The sequence below is a fragment of the Artemia franciscana genome, chromosome 1, assembly GCF_032884065.1.
Source record: "Artemia franciscana chromosome 1, ASM3288406v1, whole genome shotgun sequence".
Taxonomy (NCBI): Eukaryota; Metazoa; Arthropoda; class Branchiopoda; order Anostraca; family Artemiidae; genus Artemia; species Artemia franciscana.
In genome coordinates, this window is record NC_088863.1 from 67,031,776 (window position 1) to 67,058,167 (window position 26,392).

General features: G+C 34.9%; 1 protein-coding gene across 4 annotated transcripts in view; it reads right to left on the minus strand.

Moving 5' to 3' along the window:
* Positions 1-26,392, minus strand: part of LOC136033137 (neuropathy target esterase sws-like) — a 201,282-nt gene that overhangs the window by 143,317 nt on the left and 31,573 nt on the right. For all 4 annotated transcript variants that reach the window (XM_065713787.1, XM_065713796.1, XM_065713805.1 and 1 more), the window contains exons 3-7: positions 20,498-20,625; positions 11,766-11,855; positions 4,548-4,642; positions 2,993-3,087; positions 1,305-1,450 (exon numbers count right to left, since the gene is read on the minus strand). In XM_065713787.1, the coding sequence (XP_065569859.1) occupies positions 1,305-1,450; positions 2,993-3,087; positions 4,548-4,642; positions 11,766-11,855; positions 20,498-20,625 (554 nt within the window). The remainder of the gene's footprint in view (positions 1-1,304; positions 1,451-2,992; positions 3,088-4,547; positions 4,643-11,765; positions 11,856-20,497; positions 20,626-26,392) is intronic.

The following is a 26,392-nucleotide window of genomic DNA, read 5'->3' on the forward strand; positions in this document are numbered from 1 at the left end:
AAAATAAAAAATAAAAAAAAACTAAAAAAAAGGAAAAAACTAAAAATAAGCTAAAATAAAGGTAAAAACCAATAAAAAACTAAAAAGAAAAAAAGGAAAAAACTAAAAAAAATTTTCATCTAAAAAACTAAAAAAAACTAAAAAAGGTAAAAACTAAAAGAACTAAAAAAGAAAAAAATAAATGACGACACTCAAAGAGAAAGCGACCAGGACAAAAGGAATGTTCGATTAGCAATCAACAAAGCACCGGGACACAGGGAGTATAAATGACGACCAGGACATAAGTAAAAAAAAAAACTAAAAAAACTAAAAAGAAGGTAAAAACTACAAAAAAACTGAAAAGAAAAAAAAACTAAAAACTAATAAAAGAACTAAAAAATCTAAAAATCTAAATAAACTAAAAAAGAAAAAAAAGGAAAAAAATAAAGGAGAAAAACAAAACTTAAAAAAAGGCAAAAACTACAAAAAAAACTAAAAACTAATAAAAAAAGTAAAAAAGCTAAAAAACTAAAAAAACTAAAAAAACTAAAAAAAGGTAAAAAACTAAAAAAAATAAAAAATAAAAAAAAAATAAAAAAAAGGAAAAAACTGAAAAATAAGCTAAAATAAAGGTAAAAACCAATAAAAAACTAAGACCGGGACACCGGGATACAAATGACGACCGGGACACAGGGAATATAAATGACGACCGGGACACAGGGACACAACTACAACGGGGACACCGGGGGAAACAGGGGGATATAAATGACGACCGGGACACCGGGACAGGGAATGGTCGATTAGCAATCACCAGCAACAAAGCTCAAGGGCAATCATTAGAATCATGAGGTATAGATCTGAATACAGATTGTTTTCCCATGGACCATTATATGTTGCATGTTCAAGAGTCGGTAAACCTGACAATCTATTTATATGCAAAGACAATGGGACAGCAAAGAATGTTGTATATTCGCAAGTTTTACGTAGTTAAAACCATATATATATATATATATATATATATATATATATATATATATATATATATCTATATTCACAGGTGGGACATAGGGACACAACTACAATGGCGCGTAACTATTATGGCGCGTAACGACTTACGCGCACGGGGGGGGCTTGGGGGGGGCGCGAAGCGCCCCCACCAACTAGGTGTCGGGGTGGCGCGAAGCGCCACCCCAACAGCTAGTATATATATATATATATATATATGTATATATATATATATATATATATATATATATATATATATATATATATATATATATATATATATATATATATATATTAAAATAAAAGAAAGGCCTACTCACAGAAATTGCCTCAATAACACTAAGAAAGGATGAAACTGTATCTCCAGACTTGACAAATTTCAAAGAAATCTGACTATTTACTCTTTCGGGAATAAAGACTTCAAGCTTTCCACTTAACAGGATGTATACCGCCTCCTGAAGCTGACCTAAAAATAGATTAAACAGTTATTATTAAACAGTAAACAGTAGTATAAAACATTAAAGTTATTATTTGCTGGAAGTACCAAAGATACCAAAATGAATACAATTTACTGTCCGTTGGCTTATTTTAATGTCTATTCATGCCAGAAAACCTGGATCTTCTAATATTTCCTTCTGTGTTTTTTTTTTCATAATCATAAAGTGACTAGGCCACTACTACCTCTTCGTCAGAATTGCTGTGTTAAATTTTGAAAACAAATAAGCAACATTACACAGTCATATTTGACAACAAACATCAAGTATAACAAAGGAAAATCTTATCAAAGTTGCTCTAATCCAGGAAAATGCAGGGGGGGGGGAATTTTTCTATGAGGTAGCCAAATGAAAATACAGAAAATGGGAATCCAAAAAGAAATATACTTCTCAAAATCTAGGGAGTGTCCCAAATTAGCACCCCAGTGTACGAAAGGACTTGGTTAAGAAACAAATCCAATATCAACTTTTTCCTACATGCAACGTTTATAACACGAGTTTATTTCTTTCTTTCTTTTTGATAGTGAATCCATCAGCATAGTTTTTTTTTTACTGAATGTTGCGGAGACATTAAAACATCAAGGAACCAAGGAGAATGAAAATGGAACCTGATTGTTTGAATTCATCAATTGATTGATTGGAAATTCTAATATTGATTCTGAGTTCCACAAGGTGTGACATAGCAACCTTCCTTTTGTAAAAAATAAGCTTAAGGTTGGGAAAATATAGTCCCAGAGGCCTAATTTCGGACCCTTAAATAATAAAAATTGAAAATAATCAATTACTTTAAAATAATATTTATCGTAATTGTTAAAAGAAATAGAAAAAATACAATAAAAATATAAAGAGAGAGGGGTAGAAACAGAAGGGAGAGAAAGAGGGAGAGAAGAGAGAGGAAAAGAAAATAGCGAGGCGTATGAAATGGAGCAGAAGGAGGGAGGAAAAAATGAGAGGAAAAGGAAAGGAGAAAAAAGAGGTGATGAGGAGCGTGGGATAGAGAATCAGAGAAGAGAGAAACTGACCTTGCGGGAAAACCCATTGGTTTTGCTAAAAATATTGCTCTTCTTCCAGTGTCATGAAAGAAAGGGAGTAAGAGAAAAGAGCCACTCGGAAAGATAAGATAGGGGAAGATATATATATATATATATATATATATATATATATATATATATATATATATATATATATATATATATATATATATATATATATATATATATGTATATATATATATATATATATATATATACTAGCTGTTGGGGTGCTGCTGTATATACTAGCTGTATACAACAGCTAGTATATATATATATATATATATATATATATATATATATATATATATATATATATATATATATATATATATATAAAGAGAGAAAAAGAGAGAAAAGAGAGAAAAAGAAAAGATTTTAGAAAAAGGGAGAGAGAGAGAGAGACAGAGAGAGAGAGAGAGAGACAGAGAGAGAGAGAGAGAGAGAGAGAGAGAGAGAGAGGATAGAGAGAGAGAGATTTACCTTGCTGAAAAACCAGCTGATTTGGTTGAAAATGTTTATACTCCATAAGGGTCATGCATTCCTTTATAAATTTATCTCCCAGGCAGGAAAATACTCTAAAAAAAAGAATATTGTTAATAAATGATTTAAGGATAAGCTTCTTAAGTCCTTCAAATATGATTCCTCAAAAAACAGCTTCATTTGTTCTGTTTGTTTTTTCTTCTTTACGTGTTCCTGCAGATGAGAAAGGACATTAATCCAAATGATTCCCATACTCTAAACAAATAAAAAGAAAGCGAAAAAACAGCATCCCTCTTTCATGTTTTTAGTCCTCCCACCCCCCCACCCCCCTTCAAGAAAGAAAATATCCCTCACTTTAGGGTTGAATCAGTGTGAGTCTAAGCCGTAGCATAACAAGAATGAATATGTTTGAACTTTGGGATCCAGGGATACCTTGAACAGGGATCCATGTCTTCTTGTCAAGCATGTACTATTTAAATAGTCAGATTCAATGGTAGAACTAAATCTTAAAAGAAGATTCGATTTTACAAGCAGATTATCACTGAAGAAAACTCACCAGAAATATGACTTCATTCGCACATTTCAAAATTTCTTACAGAGGACTTCGACTTTAAAAGCCTTATGTTTAGGAATTCGTCAAACTTAGTTACCAGCCACCCTTTTCACAGTTCTCCAGTTGCCTAACTCCTTCCAAAATCCTGAATGTACTACCCGAATAGATCAAACTATTATGGTCCTAGATTTCATCCTTGACGCTAAAATCCACTTCAAGTTGTCGTTCCAGCAGCTTACCAAACATGTGGCTGACAGGTGGTCAGTGAGCAGTAGAAGGCTTGATACTGTAAAACTGAGCAACTGATGGCACTAGTTACAAACATCAGCGTTTTATAATCGGCCACGGGAAAGGGGGATATATAAGGTTATTTAAGTTCGAAAAAAAAACTTATTTTGTTTGTGTCTTAATTATTCTCATATAATTTGAATATATTAATAAAAAAACTTATTTGTTTGTGTCACGCTATATTTGACATCCAATCTATATAAAACGATGACAACACTTTGCAGTCAGTGATGGCACTCAAAACATACAGGGGCATAGTACGAAAAAAAACTAGATATCAAATCGAAGACTCAAACTCCTTCAAATAAATGTGGATAAATCCTCAAAAAAAGTTCCCAGAAAACTAAGAATAAAGAATTTACCTACTAAATACTCCTCTGCTTGATACTAGTCAATTAACAAATCAGTTCTTCTTTAGCTCATACATCTCTTCTGTTCCTCTTATGTTATTTTCATTATTCAAAACAATCCATGACCCATGCCCACAGAAGTGGTCTAGCGGAGAGGCAGACCAGACAAATTGTCAAACATATAATGGAATATGCAAAAAAAATTAAATATGCTCAAACAGGAAGCAGAAAGAAAAATTATCAAAAAGATAAAATCATAGAATAAATGTTACATTTAGTTTTCCTTGCTTGTTATGTCATCTTCCAAACAAAGACCTCCCAAGATCTACAAAAAAAAGAAGAATAATAACAGTATAACATTTACCTTAAAGAAGCTAAAAAGTCCCGAACCTCACGTGACAAATTCGTTTGGTCTGCACGAACATCTTCTTGTAAGTACTCTTCCGGGGGCTCTATCTTCTATTTAAAAGAAAGAGATAATTTTCAAAAAAACATTAAACAAATGAACGTACTGTTCAGAAAGCTCTATATCAAATAATTAAAAAACAACTTGAATATAAAAAGGTTCAGTTACTGCTCAATAATTCGAATCCAATTTCGAAATGGTAGCAAAGATACAAAAGTAAGCTGGCAAAACCATTTAAGCCAGGCAAGTGTATAGGATAGGTGACATTCAGAAAATTAAAAGTGTAGATATAAGTAACGATTTTGTGACAGGTCACTGCCTCAACTTAAAAAGACTCTGATAAACTTTAAACCTTTTATTTTTAAGCCCAATCACAGAGGCTTAAAATGTTCCAAAAGCTCTCGATGCTTCAGAATTTGTAGCGTCTCTACACCTTCGCTAAATCAAGCCACATAAATTCCAAACCACCAAATAGACACGAAGCTATACGGGAGATTACCACGTTGGTAATCTCCAGTTGGACACTTTTATACACGCAAACCGACCAAAGCCGTAGTTTCTAGATCCCCCCCCCCTACAGGCCAGACATTTGAAGATGGTGAAGTCAGGCCAGTTGTGTCCACCATTAAGGTATTCTCAGATGACGTGACCCCCTAAGTACTACTTGTGCGAGCGCTGTACACACAAAATTATACATATGCGGGAAACAGACAGTGATTTATTTTTTGGTGTAGTGGAAAATGTTTGAATGATTCTTTTGTGCTCTACAATGAATTTGTTTAGTTCTGAAAATGTTAAAGTTTCTTCCATCTATAATTCACACTCAGGTGGAAGAATTTAATATACTGAGCTCAGTCCTGGCCAAGCCGTCCTGGCAAGGTGGTTGGCACTGTGGTGTGAGAATTAATTGTCCAAGGTGGACAGGTTCAATTCCAATTGTGACCAGCTATTGGGTTTGGGACAGGGGTCAGTGGCGTGACTCTTTAAGCTCAGCCAGAGTCAACCGAGCTCTAAATGGGTCCCTGGAGTAATCTGGGGAAGGTAGGCAGAAATGGTATGTGAAAGTAAAGGATGGTTGGTTCCAGCCCCCCATTGCGCTTCCTGGCTGAACGCCCATGAAACGGAGATCACCACCGCCGGATTAGACCTTAAAGGTCTAGTGCCGTCTTACTTACATAGCATATTTTAAAGTTTACTTTTTAGCAAGAACATTATAAGAAATAGTAATTAGTTGCTATTAGAAGTAGTTAAAGACTAACTTTCCATTACTAGCCAAATGCTTGATTATTAGAGCATTTGGTTTTCTTTCGAAGAACGAAAATAATGAAATTACAAGTTTTAAGGTTATTAGCACCGAGGGGCACTTGTAATCAGTGGTAATGACTACCTGCCATACCTTCTTCTGCTCATTGATCACCTAGCAGACACTTCTTTGGCGAGTGGCTCCCTGACTGACAATTTTTAGTGACCAAGCAACTCACCAGCTTTCTTGTAGAACTTCTTAAATTTTCCTTCGCTAAAATTTACGATTCACAACGGACCTTGAATTATCGGAACTAAATACAATTTTTAGGATTTCCTAATCGAATTTTATCATTTAGACTTTTTTTAATCTAGCCTGAATTGTTTTGAGCCTGGTATTAACAATCCTGTTCAATTATTTCATTCGTTTAATTTAAATTGTCATACCGTCTCAACCAGATGCTCCACTACCAACTAAGCTCGAATCAATGGATTTGGTATTAAAAAAAAATTAAAAAAAATTAAAAAAAAAGTCTACACACCTATAATATTTACGTATTTTAAAACCAAAATTTTCGTCTAGAGCATCACGGAAATAGTACTATGTATGAATTAGTACCCCGATCATTGTTTGGGAAGGGAAAGGTCTGAGGGGTCCAGACCCCTCTCCCAAGCGCAACTATTAAGTAAGGAAAACTAAAATAAAATTTGAAGACAGTAGAAAGTAAAAAAAAGAATTGCAAATACACACAATACAACAAAGACGGTAGAACATGGAACGACAGAAAAACCAGAATACTTGAAAGTCTTTCCTTTTAATAACTACACCATCATACATCAAGTGAAATAAAAAAAAAAACTAAATCAGTTAAATTTTGTAAGCTATGCATATCAATCAAGAAACTCATAATGGTTCCTTCACACAAGCATGACCGTATAACCTTTCACAACAGCAGACTTTCAGTTATGTCATGGAATCTTAGAGAGCAAATTTTGCCCATTGTGATGACTTAAGACGATTTTAATGTTGTTTCGACCGATTTTTACGGTTGCCTAATGTGAAAAGGCTCGTTTAAATGACACAGTTTGCCCTCTGAGTAATGTAACTCAGCCAGTTAGCATAGAAAATAACATACAAAGCGTGAGAGCAGGTTAAGACAGTTGGTAGCAGCGAAAAATAATCACTCGATCTATGGATTGCGGTAGTAGCCAAATCTCTTAAAGAAAAATAGAATTTTGAAAAAATATATAAATAAATTTTTCCGTTTTATGATATTTCCAGTCAAATCTTTTTAAGTTTACAGACAAAAATCAAAAGTAACTAACAAAAGTAAATTTTCATACTGTCAAAACAAAGGGAGGGGAACACTCACTAAACAAGATCGAACTGTTGATCGAATACCCAAAATGCGAAATTAAAACTTATTATTTCTTTAATCTCTTTGTTTAGCCAGGGCTGATCGGACCAGGACAGCGGTCATATCTCGGAATGAGTGTTATTTGAACCAGATCCTTAAGAATCGACACCATTTTAACAAACAAACCGCTGAGCACCTAAGGCTCTTTCACGTCTGTTTTCTTCCACAGTTCCCATCAAGTCGGAGCCTCGGGTGTCTAAGAAAGTGTTGAATATTTTGATCTATTTTAGAATATTGGAGTAAAACTAAGATCCTGAGGACCTTCCTTTGTAAGCATAAACAAGCAAATTATGCATGTGTTTCATTCTAGTTTCATTGGTTAATTGATAATCTTTCAACTTGTTGTGAAATTGAAAGATAAAATAATTAATCCAATGTGAAACATACTATGAAGTATGTAAGCAATATGGTCTTGGAGGCAAAGTCCCGAAAATACTCTTACTAAAATTTTCAAAAGCCCAATCCTCCAGTTTCTACGCTAAAAATTGTCTGCTCAGATATGTTTGTCATCCTTTTTATTTCATCATTACATTTCACGTATTTTTAATGGTAATTAGTATAATACTTTCAATAAACAACCGACTATCATGTAGTGTAGTGGCGGACTGAGAGGTCATCAACCCACCCTTACACAAAAGAGTTTCTGCATGTTTTGAATCTTGATATGAAACTTCATTTTCATTTATTTTTTGTAAATTTAACCTTTGCCCCAACTCTATTTTTATAAGTTAAACGAGATTCCAACTTTTTTTTTAGAATAAAGTTGCTTGAACAGAAACAGACATTAGTGGCGCAACTCTAGCTATTTGAAAAGAAAATGTGATCCCAGCAGTATTCAAAAGGGACAATGACCGTAAGCTTCAATTCAACAAACCACATCGTCAATGGAGCGCTGAAAACCACAGTGGTTCCTTCAAGTTTACTCTTCCTCTTTTGTTCAACTATTCATCGTATGGGAAGGATGAGTTCGAATTTGATTTGAAGAAGCCAGATAAGGAATATAAGATATATTAGGGTACAGAAAGAGATTTTTAGGAATAAGAGGGCTAGGTGTAAAATAAAATATGAATAGTACTTAGAATAGATTTTAAAAAATTTTCACAACGAATTTATCAATCAATCAATAAATTTATTTCTGATCCATCAACAAAACAAAGGAGGGTTTGTAGCCCTAGTGATAGAGTAAGACAAAAAAAAAGAGAAAACAAACAACAACAGATATATTACAATCAACAAACACAAACATAACTACACACCACACGAAGAGGGAAGACCACTGGTGGCTGAGATATTTTAGCGGAGGTCTTGAAATCTTCCACTCATTTATCAATAATGTTTGCAGGCAGAATCAATTTAAATTTTTGTACCAGATAAGAATTACTGGTCCAAGGAGGCAGATACAGGAGATAGTTGGCAAATTTAAAAGAGTTGGTTAATATTTTTTTGGTTGAAGCAGAAAAAAAATTCAAATGGGGGACATAGCAAGATAATGGGTCACAGTTAGACTATTGTAAAGTTTGGAAAGGTGAAACCGACAAAATTTGTGATATTAGGAGCAAGCGAAGAATATGCAATTCGAATCTTTTTAGTGAGGTTTTAAATTACAAGCTTAATGATTTCTTTAATACTTCTTCCAATAGGCATACCAAGATAAATAAGGCTATCAGAAAGCGGAATATATGTTTCAGAAAGTTCAACTCGTGTGTCAGAGTTACCCTTAAGATTGAAAGCGATTGTTACAGGTTTATCGACATTAAAATGCAGACCGATTTGCTGACATTGATGCTGGAATTTTAAAAAACTTCTCATATTCCCCAAACAGGTGTGACTTAGGTTCAAAATATCATTAGCTTAGGAAACATCATATTAGGAAACTTTAGAAACATAATGAAACATCAATTCTACCATAAATACACATGCACTCGACAGAGTATTGAGCAGCAGAAACTGAGTTATTAAAAAGAGCAGGGGAGGTTAAGCCACCCTGTCTGACACCCTTAATTACATTGAAAAGATCTGAGCCACCATTTATTTTATCTTTAAGATGACTTAACATATAACGGAGACATTTAATAATAGAGGGATAGACCCCTCTTTTCATAACTTATGACAGAATCTGGTAAAATATACACAAATCGAATGCTCTAGCTATGTAAAGTGAGCAATGAACAAGGAAACACCAAATCCTTCCACATCAGCTAGAACACTAAAAAGGGCACAAAGAGCATGCTCCCGACTTAATTCTTTCTGGAAACCGAACTGATGCGGAGGAGCATAACACTTACAAGAAATGTCACAAATTTGAACGAGGTAAACGAAACGGCTATAGGGCGGTATGATTGACAATCTTCAAGATCTTTTTTTCCATTTTTGGGAATAGGAGTGATCTAGTCAATGCAAAACTGTTGTGGCACTTTACCTGAAGAAATTGACATTCGAAACAACAGCGAGAGGTGTTCCACAAGCAAATCACCAGCATTTTCAAAATGTTTAGCGCGGACCAGATCAACACCAGCGGATGTTTTTTTTTATCCTTCTTAAAGCGCACTTTACATCACGAGTAATTGCGAAGGTAGATCGCTAGAATTCAGCCAAGATACTGTCAATCTCTTTTTCAAATTTACTTTCAATGAAAGGTTAAGGAGACGAAAAATTAATTTTCTAATAATCAATCAACTTAATTTAAGTAGAGGTCCGCTCGGAACGTTTAAGACTTTTCCACAAAAGAGAAGGATCACTCGCTACAATGTCTACATTTTTTTTGTATCATCATGATTTTGTGGTCCTTAAGAGCTCTTGCAAATTTTCCTTTAGTTCTTAAACGCAAATTGTTTACTATACCAGAACGCCGTCTATCACATTCATTCCAAATTCAGAGCCACAGCACAGCCGATTCACATGCTGAAACAAGATTTGAGTTTTTTAACCAATCAGCCACCTCTGTTTCCTTTGGGAACACGTCTAGTTGTAAACGCAATAAGTTCTGCATATCGAAGTGCGTGATTTATTTCCGCAAGATAGCTGGTAATCTGAATTTCAGTCTCATACTCACTAAGATAAAAGCTACAGTCGGGCGAAGTAGATGGAATTCACATACTGAAACAAGATTTGAGTTTGTTGACCAATCGACCACCTCTGTTTTTTTGCAAACACGTCTAGTTGGAGCCGCAAGAAGTTCTGCACCCCTAAGTGCGTGATTTATTTCCACAAGATAATTGGTAATCTGAATTTCAATCTCACGCTCATTAAGATAAGAACTACAATTGGGGCTAAGGGGATGGAATGGAACCTTGATTTTATGAAATAGCGAGTCACAATCTAACATAAATAACTGGCGATTAACGCAGCTCCAGTCTTAGATATCGAACCATTTTTAGAAATTAGTTGCTCTAGAGCAACTGACTCTATAGGCTGGTGAATGTGGTTAGGCTTTGGTAGCGTATTGTGAGGATACCGCGACTGCGGCTACTTAAAACCACTTATTTATAACCTCATAAAGAGGAATCTCTATGTTCATGGTCACAGCAGGAAAGGAGGACTTTACAAGATTGTGGAGTGGGGGAAATGGAAATAATGGACTGGGTATAGATAAAGCGCTTACAAAGACGATAAGTAATATTTCATATAATCAAGAGGTCCAGGTTTGGTAGCATGAAAAAAACCTTTCTGGTCCCATACCCCTCTACTCGGCGACAAAGAAGACATGTGGAGAAAGCGATTCGTTAAAGGCGAATTTAAAAAAAGGATGGAGTGGAGCATGAGTTACATAATAACTTTTCTCCACATTATTGGGGGGCAACTTAAACCCCTCCCCTCCCGCAACGACGCCCCTGTCAATCAAGACATTAGCACCGACGGTTAATGCATAAGCCTTAAAGCATTTTGGCTGGTGCAAGATTAAAACGTAAAAAGTAAAATAAGGCAAGAGATAATATTAAGGCAGAAAAAATGTAACAAGGGGAAAGAAAATATAAATCTAAATGAATTTAAAGCCTGTAGCTTAACCACTAGTTGGTCGTGACATCTAGTGATGGTAGTAGTGATTCTATCTTCAAGGGATGTATTAAACCTGCTTTTTAGCAACTAGCGGGGTGAATCAATTTGGTATCGACGCTATAAGCGATTCTGGCCGGTAGGAGGTGAAAAAGATAAAAAGTAAAAAGAGACAAGAAGAAAAAATATAAATCTGTTTAAATCTGCTGCATGCAGTATCGCTACTAACAGGTCAAATCAGTTTCATTGTGATATCTAGTGATTCTAGTAGTAATTGTAGCTTCCAAGTATATTTTACAGTCTCTATTATCACCAGTAGTGGGCTAAATCAGATCGACTGTGCTAATTGATTCTGTCTAGTTCTTTCGATAGTGATTCTAGCTTTTAGGTGTAAGTTCAACCCTTAGTATCGCCACTGGTAGGTTGAATCATTTGGACTTTTACATTATTAGTGGTTCTGGCGGGTAGGAGACAAAAATAAAAAATAAAGCAATAAAATATTAATCTACGTAGACTGACAAACCCTTAAAGAGACTCGGTATGAAGCTGCATTCTCAGAACCCATTTGAAACTTTCTTAGGATCGCCTTCCGTTTTCGTGAGGAAAGTGACATCTGCAAAAAAAAGAACAGCTAAGAACACTTTTAAAAAAAACATAACAAGAAAATGACAAAAAATACAAAAAAAAGTTGAATAATTCAAAATTTATTTAATAATAATGAGTTGCAATAGAACCGTCTAGCTCAAGAAAAAGACCAAATAAAATAGGGATTCTTTAGATGTACAGTTTCTTTTACAATTTGGTTATACATCAAGAATATAAGCAATTAAATCAAAAGTTGCATAAGTGCAAATATCAGCAATTCCTTAGGAACAGCTAAAGATATTCTATTAAACCTTCCAGGTAATTTCGAGGTGATGTTGAGCTAAATCGAAGGACCAAATGGGAAGCCAGCTTATCACAATAACGTATCAGAAATATCTCAGAAACGACTAAGTGTAGAAGATAATTTTGTTTAGTGGAATACACAGGTTTTTTTATAGATGAAATATATATGTTTTCAAGCACACAGCACATGCACATCTACACTATCCTATACCTCTTGTGATAGGCTATAGCCTATCAAGAAATGCAAAAGAAAAAAAAACAATAAACACCTTAACAAAAAACACTAACAAAACAGGACAATGAAATTGACAGGCGACCATCCACCGCTGACTTCCCATCAAAAACCACGCTTGTGCAGAATTCAGGCATAATGATCAATAAAACCCACAACTCGACGTTTTCGAGTTGTCGAAGGTCGTCGATCAATAAAACACACAACTCGATGTTTTCAAGTTGTCGATGTTTTCAAATGTCGAAATAAACCAAGGCTTGTTGATAGAACAATTTCTTTCAAGAATAAGGCTAAAATAAAATAAGGCCTTGAGAAATATCCTAGAGAGCGGTATTACAAAGAAAAGAAAAGTGGACATAAATGAAGTAGGGTAATAAGAAGGAGTGCGGCAAGTTGGCGATAAATTAAGATTTTGATATCAGGGTAAACCTAAATGAAAAAAAAAAAAAACACTATGTGTACCCAAGGTATCTGCAGTATCCCAAAAACAGAACTGGGTTATTTAAATAAAAAAAAAAAATGCAAAGTCACGGTGCCTTTTTCAACACTTAGAAGTGACTGGAGAAAACCAGATCCGTGACTTTTTTCTTACCCAATCTCCCAATTTCTTAGACATCTGGTCAAAATTTAAAATAGCTGTTTTACATAAAATAATAGAAAGGTTCGTGAAATATGCCTATGGAGACGACACGACCCTCGCATTCCCTAGGGGTTTGGGCCTTACAATGTACGAACAGCTCACTTCTTGCACATAAATTTTATAATGAAAAATGAAAGCATCTCTGATCTTGGTTTTCCAATTAGCTCAAAACTTGCGAAGGTAATGTTTGCATGAAGAGAATCATACATTGGGAGTACGGGAAAGGGGGCCTTATTGATAGTTCGTGGAAAAACTGCAACGAGACTTTTAGTCTATGCACTGTTGAGTACCATGATACAACAAAAGATACTTGCGTGCTGCAAGACTGTCAAAAGAGGGCATCTGCAGTATCACATGAACGACTATGAGGATTAAGTGGGAACTTCGAGGAATCGGTGATCTAACTCAAAAGACACTATGTCCATCCAGGTAATAAAAAAGGTGGCAATAATAAACTTTTTCACTAGAAGAGCCTATGATCCTTTTGCTTATAATAGCTTACAGTATTAAGTTGAAACTTTCAGGTGGTTTCAAAGGGGGTGGGGTAAGAGGACGGTGAATTAAGACTCTGGGGTAAGGTTAGAGCTAAATCTGAAGTTACTTTGATATTCCAGTGCCCTTAAAAGAATGAATGAAGATGACACGGGACGTGTTTTTTCCTATCGTGGCCGCACAATCCTAACATTTGATCAAAATTTAATAGTTTTCTTTCAGAATAGTCAAAAGGTTCAATAAATGTGGCACCAGGGCGAAATGACCCCAATATTTCTCAAGAAAAGGGCTGTAAATTAAGCCCATTGCCCATTTTATACACACATACTTTATAATATAGGACGGACAGAAAAGTGTTGGAGAACAATAGGGGAAGGTTTGGGAAAAAAAATAATTTGGAAGGAGGGAAAAGGAATAGCTACTCTTCAATGCATATATAAATCCATATGGTTTGTACATAATAAGCAAGGTAGATAAAAATTCACTGTGGACAAAATATTTGTAAGACCAGGGTGGCTGCACTGTCTAGGGAACAGCTTATGTTATTCAATGAAATTTTCAATCGAATATTGAAGCAGACATGTATACACTAGCTTGTAGGTCGGGGGAAAGCTTATAGCCACATTAAAAGGCAGTTGAAACACCCAATATATATTAAAATAAAATTTATGCGATATCTCAGGAATGGATTTGAACGGTTTAGGGAATCCAGTTGAAACTTTAACAGAGTATTTGACGGGACGGAGAACTCGAGAAGATTTTAAATTTGACTTTGGGCGACAAAATGAAGCTTATGAAGAACAGTAAAGCTCGGAAAAAAAATTGAGGCTTTATTGAATCGTAGTGCAAAATATTCAATTGTTATACTAATCTGCTTTAAATTTTAATTTATGAAGACATTTCAGTTAGATTGTAAGAGACAAGGGAAATCTAATCACAAAACAATAGAAGCATTGATTCCTGACTTGCTTCCATTTTTTTTTTTTTTTAACAACAAAACAGAAACATTTTTAATAGATGAACTCAAAATAGCCTTATTCGAAGGAACAAACAGTTATAAATAAAATAAGATATAATATAATTCTTATAATAAAATGGACAATAAATATTTGTCCATATTTAAGTTTGAAAGTTCTTAAGCCGAACTGGCCAGACATGATAATAAACAACAAACAGAGATAAAACTTCCCAGGAGTTTTTAGATTCTGAATTGTTGTATTTGACGGATGTTTTATTTTGTAATAGTTACCCGATTAAATTCATTGATAAAATAATAAAAAAATAGACGCATTAAATGCAACAATATGATTATTGGGGTTTCACAGTGCACAGAATGAAACATACTGAAAAGGTTCATTTCTTTGCCTTATGTACCTACTTTGGGGGAGATGATTAAACGAATTTTAGGTAAACATAACATTGATACTTGTTTCCAATCAATGAGACCATTAGGTAGTTTTCTTAATTCTGCGAAGGATTTAACCCGGGGAGATTTAGTTAGTGGGATGTATAAAATTCCCTGTTCTTGTGGAAAGTTTTATATTGGTAGAACTCACAGACAATTTACTGAAAGATTTATTGAGCATCGCAACTCAGTAGAAAAAAAAAACCTACAATTAAGAAAGCCTCCTGAAACTTTTGTTTCGGCTCTAGCTGAACATACATTCTTTCATCCCGAACATTTTATATGATTTGATGAGGCTACAGCTATTTCTAATGATAGAGGTTTTTCTCAGTGGGCTAGGGAGGCTATAGAAATTAAAAAACATATATTTGATAATCTTTCAATAAATGGAGACACAGGGAATTTAAATATTGACCCAATTTATGATTGTCTTTTGAACCAATAATCAATAAGGGAATTAAAATTTTACACAATCACCAGGGGACAAGATTACCTACTAGACCAAAAAGAGTTGCTTCAATGTTAGCTTACAAAAGGATTAGTTCGCAACAGAATAGTTAACTAAGTTTCCATTTTCATAATTTTTCCTCAGTAGTTTTGATGTTCTCATTGAAGTAACTCTAATAGCTTCTTTTCCCTACGTGGATCAATAGCGACAATTTTATTTATTATTATTGGTGGTGGTTTTATTTGTTTTTAGTTTAGCGTTTTTTTTCTTTTTATCTTGTGGTGAGGACACCTAGTTTGGATACAGACGAAATATCTGCGTTGTTTTAGTCTTTCCTCTCTACTGGTCGTAGTCTCGTTTGAGCTTTTTTGTGGAGTTTTATCTCTCTTTGTTGTTTATATTTAAATTTGTAGCAGGGCGTGGATCAATGATGGCGTCACCCCAATAAAAGGCAAAAAATTTAGCAGGTTCTCAATCAATTTGAACAGTACTTCAGCTTTCCATTCTCATAAAAAAAATTATATTCAAATTATTGTTAAAATTTGTTACAAACTTTTTTTCTAAAACACAAACAGCAAGCAAACACCTTAAGTAAAAAAAAGATCATCTTACAAATTATCATAAACTTTTTTGAAAAAAGAAGTTTATGCAAGAAAACGAAAGAGCTTTAATTTCGGGACACCCCTGATTAGACTTGATTAATTTTATAGAGTTGTTTTGTTTATAATATTAAAACAGATAAGAAAACAGTCCTGAAATATAAGTGTTTTCTGTAAAGCAGGCTAGCCTTCAGAACGCTAAGGAAGCGCTAGTCCTACTCTTGTTCGTGGTAATTTCTTTTCATTTTGAATTAGACTTGATTACTCATTGCAATTGTTGTCCTTTGTAGGTTTTGATTATTCATTGATAGTAACTCTTGTTCGTTTTAAATTTGAATAGTTTTATGATTTTAGATGTGATCGGAAATAATAAAATTTTTCCTTGTGAAGATATTATAAGTAGAATATCCAAGGCTCAGGGTGTTTTTTTCACAGTTAAAAAAATAGTTTGGAAGAGTAGGAAGATAAGTCTGCAAACCAAGATTAGAATGTTGGAAGCTACAGTGAAGACAGTGGTCAAATATGGCTCTGGAGGATGGGCACTCCGAAAAGCAGATGAAGATTTGCTAGATGTTTTGCAGAGAAATAGTCAATTGATTGTTCTGGGTATCCAGCTGACTGACCGTATTTCAAACGGTAGACTGTACGAAAAGTGTGGTTCAATTCTTATTTCTAGGGCTATAATGATAGAAATATTGAGATGTCTAGGGCATTTTCTGTGGAAAAAGGATTACGGATTGCCAAAGATTGTCCTTCTCGGAAAAACCGTCAAGGGCTAAACCGAAAGCATGTTTTCCGCAGTTGGGGTGGGAGGATGTCATAGAGAAATATTGAAAGAAAGTGGGAACTTCCTGGGAGGGTGTAGAATAGATTGGGATGAAGGAGGAGCGAATGTAGCAGTGTTATTCTCAGGCACTTTGGCGCTGTGGTGAGTTGTTAGTACTAATAGCAGTGGTTTTTCTATAAAAAAAAAAAAAAAAACTGAAAAGTTTTCTTTAATGAATTTCTGCTCATCTTTAGTTGCCATTCGCTAATTAAGATCCCAAAAAATGTGATTTTTCTTAATAAGATTCAGTAGAATCATATTCAATTTCAAAGTTTTATTCAATTTCAATTATTAAAACATATAATTTTGCATATCCAATTTTAGCCATTACCATTGTCTAAAAATTTAATTTTTAATTACTAGAGAGTGCTATTTTGGTGTTTGAAAAATCTGTTTTTTTAAAGAACTTAAAAACCAGATTTTTTCTGGATCTTAGATATAAAAGTTCTTTTTAGAGGTATCTTAGTGCCCAGAAACAATTGAACAAAGCTCCTTTATTCATAAAAAAAATACCGTCCTTAACAGAACCACTGTGGTCCCCCAAAGTAAAGAACTACTATCTTTTTTACCCCTCCCTCCTTGAAGTTTCAGGTGAAAGCTATTTATCATTTATTTCAGTTCCGAGGATATTGCAAATACATTAGTTTGATAACCTGGATGTATATATTGCGTTCTGTTTGGATCCATAATCTCCCAAAGCCACAATTTAGGGTCCAGTTACTCCCTCTGTACTACTTAAAAGTTTCATTATTGAAGTCAGAAACTGCATCAGAGATACTGTATATACCTTGACAGCCTAGAAGCACATAATTCCTTTTGATATAAACGCGCGAATCATAGATCTAGCAGCTAGCAACTTCAACTACTAAAACAAAATTTGTAGATAAACTGGGTAAAAAAAAAAAATCAAATCCTAATATTTTGAATATCCTGGTTGAGGAGAACAATCAAGGGTTCAAAGGAAACAACTTTTCTGGTTCCTTTCCTAAATATTTAAACTCGATTGCCCAAACAGCTCCCACCCCATTTCAGGCATGCTATTTCGAAGACCTGAAAGCATATAGTGAGATTTCAATTTACCCTCTCTTCAGAATTAAAGTTAAAATCCTAGTGACTCTCCAAAACTCCTTTGAAGCTTTAAAAGGTTTCGTAAGACATACCTAAAATATTACACATGAGTTTACAAATTAAGTGCACAAAGGTCCTTTTGATTTATTAAGGTACACCAGTCATTTCCAGAGGGACACTTTTCGAAAACCGTGGTAATTTTGGCCAAGCAAACGACCTGGAGATCACTCAAAATTCAGGTATGTACAAAAAAGAGAGTAAAAAAGGGAGGTATGTACGAAAAAGAGAGGTATGTACAGCCTATGTTTAAACACGTAGTGCATACAAAATAGATGAATTTCTTGCCTAAAGAATGATCTTTGAAAGTTTCTAGAAGAACAGACACTTAGGATCGAGGGTATTCCCTATAGTTAGGGAAGAGGGCAGCAAAATCGAATACATGAGCAGGTTGAATGTCCTCAACTTACTTCCAACTCAAAAAAGAACAATAGAAATTGAATTCTTCCTTTCAATGACATAATTCGGTTTATGAAGTAATGAATATTTCACCATTTTATATTTTACATGGATGCTGAAGGCGTTCCAATGATATTACGATTGCGTTATTTTGCTACATGGATGCAAACAGCGACTTATAGTATAGTTATAGTTAAAAGTATAGTTAAAGTATAGTTAAAGTTAAAAGTATAGTTAAAACCACCGCTTAACTTAATATCTCAATACCTTTATCCGTTCCTGAAATACTTCATATGCGTCATATCGAAAACCTGGAACCACATGGTGTCTTTTAATATGAATCCAACTCCCCCTCAATACTCCATGGAAGTTTCAATTCAATAGCCATAGTCGTTCCTGAGATATTGCCAACACTTTCTTTTGATTTAGTTTAGAATTATGCTTAACATCTCTGAGACTTTCAATAGAATAGCATTAGTTTTTCTTTAGACAATGTAGATATGCGATTTTGACGACCTGGATACTTGTAGTGCCTTTTCCATTAGTTAAAAATCCTCCTAAGCATGCTGGCTACGTTTCAGCTCAATACCTTTGGTCATTCTTGAGATATGGCACATGTGCCATTTTAACGACCTGGATACAAAGAGTATTTTTTTACTTAGTTCATCATACTATTCAAAATTTGGTAAAAGTTTCAACGTAATACCCTAAGCCTTTAAAGAAGTTTTGTAGAAACGCGATCTGAAAACCTGGACGCCGATAGTCTTTTGATTTAATTCAGATTTTTTTTTTTTTCAACATTTTTCGTAAATCGACAGCTGAATGAAATTAGAAGGTCTAAAGCGTTGAGCATAAGTAGGAGGAATTTCGAAACAACAATTTTATTTTCACAAAGCAGTTGATTCCGAGCTTTTAAAGGAAGAGCTTTGCGTTTGATAGCTATGAAGTCAATCTTATATTCTTAATATCTTCCAATTAAATACTGCGAATTGCTGCAGAAAATTGCAAAAACAATTTGTATACCAGGGGACGGAGCTTCGCTCGATGACAACAGTTCGTTTAATAAAACTGTTCGTGATAAGCTAACCGTCCATTTTCTGGTGTGAGAAAATGATTTTGACAGGACAAAACCTGGGGCAAAATTTGTTTAGAGAATAATTTAACTTTGAAGCATTTTCAAGATGAACAAAACGTTACAAATACCCAAACGTCCATAACCCTAATTGTTACTTTCTACGGCAAAAAAAAAATAAATGGAATTAAGGGTAATTGGAGTTAAAATTAATTTAATCGTCTACTGTTTCACTGAGCAAAGCTGAGTGAAAAGATCAGCTTCCCCTGGTACTAAATGAATACAATTAATACCCTTCAATGAAAAATCAGACAAGCAAAAAAAAAAAAAATACACTAATTCTTCTGACACAAACAAAACAAAATCACAACAGCCAAAAACAATTGTCAACCAATGCTGTACAGCCTTGGCCCATGGGTGGGACTTGACTGACAAATTATATCAATAAATTTGCGACAAAACCGCTTCTTCAGGGTTGATAACACCGCACTGACGCGCAACATACCAATTGATTGTTTCTATTGGCAAATGCAGCAAAAAACTTTGCATATTTGTAGAACATTAAACGCAATTTCGATCTATCTTTTGCTTTAAAATGCTCCAAAATGGGCTAACGTTCATATAATAAGGCCAAACCATAGCATTGTAAACCTGGGCCAACAGATAACAATCAGACTTCCGTTTGCTTGCATACGGCTATGCGTAAAAGAAGACCACTTCTGAAAAAGAGAAAGCAGTAACCACCGCGTCTCTGGTATTGACCGTCCCATAGGAAGGCCAGACAATGAAAGCAGCGAGCTCAACAACAGAATTTGTGCAGCTGCTACACATCAAGCAAAGAACTTTCCAAATTTCGTGGAGCCAATTAGGCTAAAGCATGCCAACTTGACTAATCAAAGCAATTATGCCATTGAGGGCTTAGCGAAGGGACAGAAAAAATAACACGATAACTATACTAAATTTCGAAATTGAAAAAATACATGCTAGTCTTTGTTTCAAAAAAGGCTAAAATCCTACAAAATTTAGTTTTTCCATTAAGATTTAACATTAAGCTGCTAATTTGAAGTCAAATAGGCCTGACCTATAAAATTACTATCTAGATACTTAAATGATAAATAACACTACAAACCTTGTCTTTTACAGACGACACCTTTTTCAACATTTTCTTCCCATAATAAATGAATGTGTCCCGTTTCCGAAATCGGGGAGTAGACGAGAACCCCATTGCTCCATGACTTCTTAGTAGCTCAACATTAGCTGAAAAAAAGTAAAGAATAGAATGTGTCCGAGACAGGAACGTGTATCAAAATGCACACACTTTCAAGTAATATATCGTAGTATGGCCAGTGTTTATGCTGCATAACCTTAAAACTATCATCTAAACGGACTCTTGACTACGTTTCAAAGAAAACAAAAAAAAAGTCTAAGTCAGAGTCGATTAGACTAGTCAATTAAAATGGAATAGTTGTGGGGATTAAGTCATGGCTAATCAAATAATTCGTGGTAACGAACTGTAGTAAGGAGCGATCCGGCTCAATAGTAACCGAAATTCTAAATAATGGAATTTTGATACCAATAGTTATATCAAAAGAATCGCATATTAATGTTTATTTTAAAAATATAAGTTTCATCAAGTTTAGTCTTACCCATCAAAAGTTACGATCCTGAGAAAATTTGCCTTATTTTAGAAAATAGGGGGAAACACCCCGTAAAAGTCACAGAATGATCACAATCAATGATCACTTAACGAAAATCACACCACCGCATTCAGCGTATCAGAGAACCCTACTGTAGAAGTTTCAAGCTCCTATCTACAAAAATGTGGCTATTCGTATTTTTTGCCAGAGGACCGATCACAGGTGCGTGGTTATTTGTTTGTTTTTTTGTTGTTGTTTTTTTCTTCTTTTTCCCAGGGGTGATCGTATCGACCCAGTGGTCCTAGAATGTTGCAAGAGGGCTCATTCTAACGGGAATTAAAAGTTCTACTGCCCTTTTTTAGTGACCAAAAAAATTGGAGGGCACCTAGGCCCCCTCCCACGCTCATTTTCCCCCAAAGTCATTGGATCAGAATTCTGAGATAGCTATTTTGTTCACATTAGTCGAAAAGCCTAATAACTATGTCCTTAGGAACGACATACTCCCCCACAGTCTCCATGGGAGGGGCTGGAAGTTACAAACTTTGACCAGTGTTTACCCCCGTTTTCAGGGGGAATTTTTTATTTGGGGGGGGGGGGGGGAGTTAAGAGGGGGGGGGGGGTTACGCGGGAGGATCTTCCCATGGAGGAATTTGTCATGGGGGAAAAGAATTTCAATGAAGGGGGCGCAGTATTTTCTAGCATTATTTGCAAAAACAAGGAAAGGTTAATATGAAAAGTTTTTTTTTTACTGAAAGTTAGGAGCAGCATTAAAACTTAAAACGAACAGAAATTATCACGTACATGAGGGGTTCACCTCCTCGTAAAACCTCGTATTTTTAGTAATTACAACTATTTATTCTACGGCTTTTGTGATTTAGGGGTCATTCTTAAAGAATTGGGACAAAATTCAAGCTTTAGTGTTAAGAGCGAGGTATTGACGAGGGGGTGAACCCCATCATATATGTAATAAAAATATACGAATATAGAAGTTCGTTACGTAAGTTAATTCGTAAGTTACGTATATTTTTTACTACTGAAAACGTTCGTAAAATATTAAAAGTTCTAGTTGCCTTTTTAAGTAATTAAAAAATTGGAGGGCAACTAGGCCCCCTCCCCCGCTCCTTTTTTCTCAAAATCTTCCGATTAAAACTATTAGAAAGCCATTTAGCCAAAAAAATTATATGCAAATTTCGTTTTAATTATTTATGAACGGAGAGCCAAAATCAAAACATGCATTAATTCAAAAACGTTCAGAAATTAAATTAAAAATAAGTTTTTTTTAACTGATAGTAAGGAGCGGCATTAAAACTTAAAACGAACAGAAATTACTTCGTATATGAAAGGGGCTATTCCTCCACAGCGCCCCGCTCTTTACGCTAGTTTTTTTTTTTACTGTTTTAAAAAGTAGAGTTAAGAGAAAGAGTCAAACTTTAGCGCTTTAAAGTCTTTAAAGCCCCTTAAAGTCTTTGAATACCAGACTTTAAAGACTGGTGCTTTAAAGCCCACTGGCTTTAAAGTCTCTCTGGTGCAATCAAAACCACTCTGAGACATATGACACTAAGACATAAGACATAAGAAATATGACAAAAGAAATAAGACATAAGAAATCACTACTACTACTACTACTACTACTAATAACTCGCTGCAGCACCAAGCCGCCTGAGGCCAACACAGCTACGCACGCTCCTCCTCCAACCTAATCTATTTAAAGCCTCCCTCTTTACACCCTCCCAGGAAGTTCCCATTTCCTTTAAATCCTTATTTATGACATCCTCCCAACCCAGACAAGGACGACCTGCTTTCCGTGTAGCCCCAAACGGTTGGCCAAAAAGGACAATCTTCGGTAATCTGTCATCCTTCATCCGTAGAACGTGGCCTAGCCATCTCAACCTTTCTTTCATTATAGCCCCAGAAAGCGGGATTGAACCACACTTTTCGTACAACCTACTGTTTGAAATACGGTCAGTCAGCCGGGTACCCAGAACAATCCGTAGGCAATTTCACGTAAGAAATTTCACCGTAAGAAATCACGGTTCTCATGATTTCCAAGGTTAGCCCTCAACATACGTCAAAAGTTAAGTCACCCGCCCCATATTCATCACAACAATTTAGGGTATAATCCTAAGTTGTTGTTTTGTCAGTAAAACACAAGAATCTCATTAGTTAGTAATTAGCTTTTTTAGTATTTTTCTATTTCTTATTTGTGAGAATTGCGCTCATTTGTTTAAAATTTATTTCGAATTTATTTCGCTTCTTTTATTTCTGTATGTTCATTTGGTTGAAATCTGTTAATAGAGCATACAAAATAGTACCGGAAGTACGGTACTATAGAGCATATATCTATTTCAATAGAGCATATAAAAAAGGCCCCGGCACTCGGCAGGCTTCTACATGCGGATTCTCACACCGGATTCTCGCTTGTCTTCTAAACACAGACAATTTGAGCCTTTTTTCGATGTCGTGACAGCCAAATAGACTTTAGATTAGAAGTAGTGTCATTGTAAATTACCTTTTCTATTGGACCTTTAAATTTGCCTCGGCTTGTCTTTTGTCACTATGAAAGACATATCAAATAACCTTTGTTTCCTTTAATTGTTCAGGTGGTGGGACAAAACTTCTTCTTTTGCCACGGCTTGTCTAAAGATATATCGCCGAACCTTTGTATCTTTTAATTGTTCAGGAGGTGGGACAAGAACGTCTTTTTCTTACAACGATTTATCTAGTCCAGGTTTTTTGATTTTCAGAGGTATGATAGGCATTGATCCTTTTCGTTTCTTTTAATTGTTCAGGTGTGGGACAAAAACGTCTTCTATTGTTTTGGCTTATCTTTTGTCATTATGAAAGACATATCACCGAACCTTCGTTTCTTTTAATTTTTCAGGTGGTGGGACAAAAACTTCTTTGTCTTCCAACGATTTATCTAGTCAAGGTGTTTCATTTTCAAAGGTATGGTAGGCATTGATGATCTTATCCATGTCAAAATCCCAAATCCAATCATCATCTCTATCATTTTCAATTTTAACACGTTTTGATTCTTGCTGTCCAGGTTGATTTTAGTTGACTCACATAAATGTTCAGTGTGGCATGTTTTCTAACCGTGTGACTTTGTTCTTCATTTTCGTTTTTGACTTGCTCACATGCTCGATGTTGCATGTCTTCTAGCCACGTATGTCTTTGCTCTTCATTTTCGACCTAATTGTTGTTTTCCAATGTCTTTTAACCACCCGTGGCTTTGCTCTTTATTTTCATTTTTGACACCTTTTGGATTTTGATTACTTCAGACAATTTAGCATTGACCTATGCTTTAGCTGCCCGTATTGGTGTTGTTGCAATTGATGGTCTAGGTTGTCAGTTTTCACATCTAATCACGTTTGATAGTTCAGGTGTTGGTTCAAAAGAATCATCACTGCAACTGCAAACTATCGTTTTTTGGGCCTTCCAGCAGACATTATATTTTATAAATAACCGATGCATTGGAAAATCAACAAACTTATTTATGCTATGCATGACATCACATAAGAAAGTGCTTATCTATATATATAAAAATAAGTTGTCTGTTGACTGACGTCATGTTTGTGTATCGACTGACGTCATTATAAGGATTGAGCATTATGCCGTTATGAAGTTGTTTGTCGACTCACGTCATGTTTGTCGACTGACGAAATTACAGACCGGGACACAAATGACGACCGGGACACAGGGAATATAAATGACGACCGGGACACTCAAAGATAAATTACAGACTGGGACACCAGGACAATAATAACGACAGGGACACATGGAATATAAATGACGACCGGGACACAGGGACACAACTACAACGGGGACGCCAGGGGGGAAAGGGGGGATATATAAATGACGGCCGGGACACAGGGAATGTTCGATTAGCAATCATCATCAACAAAGCTCAAGGGCAATCATTAGAATAATGAGGTATAGATCTGAATCCGGATTGTTTTTTCCAAAACCAGAACACAAATGAGGACCGGGACACAGGGAATATAAATGACGCCCGGGACACTCAAAGAGAAATTACAGACCGGGACACACGGACACAAATGACGACCGGGACACAGGGAATATAAATGACGACCGGGACACTCAACGAGAAATTATAGACTGGGACACCGGGACACAAATGACGACCAGGACACAGGGAATTTAAATGACGACCGGGACACAGGGACACAACTACAACGGGGACGCCGGGAGGCACAGGGGGGATATATAAATGACGACGGCGACACAGGGAATGTTCGATTAGCAATCACCATTAACAAAGTCAAGGGCAATCATTAGAATAATGAGGTATAGATCTGAGTACGGATTGTTTTTCCCATGGACAATTATATGTTGCACGTTCAAGAGTCGGTGAACCTGACAATCTATTTATATGCACAGACAATGGGACAGCGAAGAATGTTTTATATTCGCAAGTTTTACGTATTTAAAAACATATATATATATATATATATATATATATATATATATATATATATATATATATATATATATATATATATATATATATATATATATATATATATATGTATATATATATATACATATATATATATATATATATATATATATATATATATATATATATATATATATATATATATATATATATATATATATATATATATAATATATATATATATATATATATATATATATATATATATATATATATATATATATATATATATATATATATATATATTCACAGGTGGGACACAGGGACACAACTAAAATGGCGCGTAACTAATATGGCGCGTAACGACTTACGCTGAGGGGCTTGGGGGGCGAAGCACCCCCACCAATTAGGTATGTCATAAGAAATGCTTCTATAATGTACTAATATAGTATATATGTCATTTGTAAAAACCAAAATTAAAGGCTCTTAACAAATTTTCTCAGACTTCTGACCTATGTAGATCGTTATTTTTTATGCCAGAATATCCCACGATACCAAAATCCCTGAATAAATAAGGAGCCGTTTTCGAGTAAATATAAATAAATATATAAATACATATATACAATTATTGCTCGTTTATAAAAATAGTATATGTTTAATAGATTTATTTATAATGTTTCATTTTAGAAAATTGTATTGATTGACAAGCCATTTTACCTTTAGCAGGCCTAGTAGGTGATAATTTAAGAAAGTGTATGGGGTAGTAAGCCCACTTTTTTCCCATCTCACAAAATTTTTCTACTAGTAATTCAAATTTTGCGTTGTATTTTAGTGCCAGAAAAATATTCTAGTTCTTAAGAAGAGAACTTAAACTGCTTTTAAAAAATGTACCGTTAGCACATACCAAAATATGTCAATAAAGACCGATAAAAACAAATTTTAAACAACGCTTTCCAAGAAATCGTTC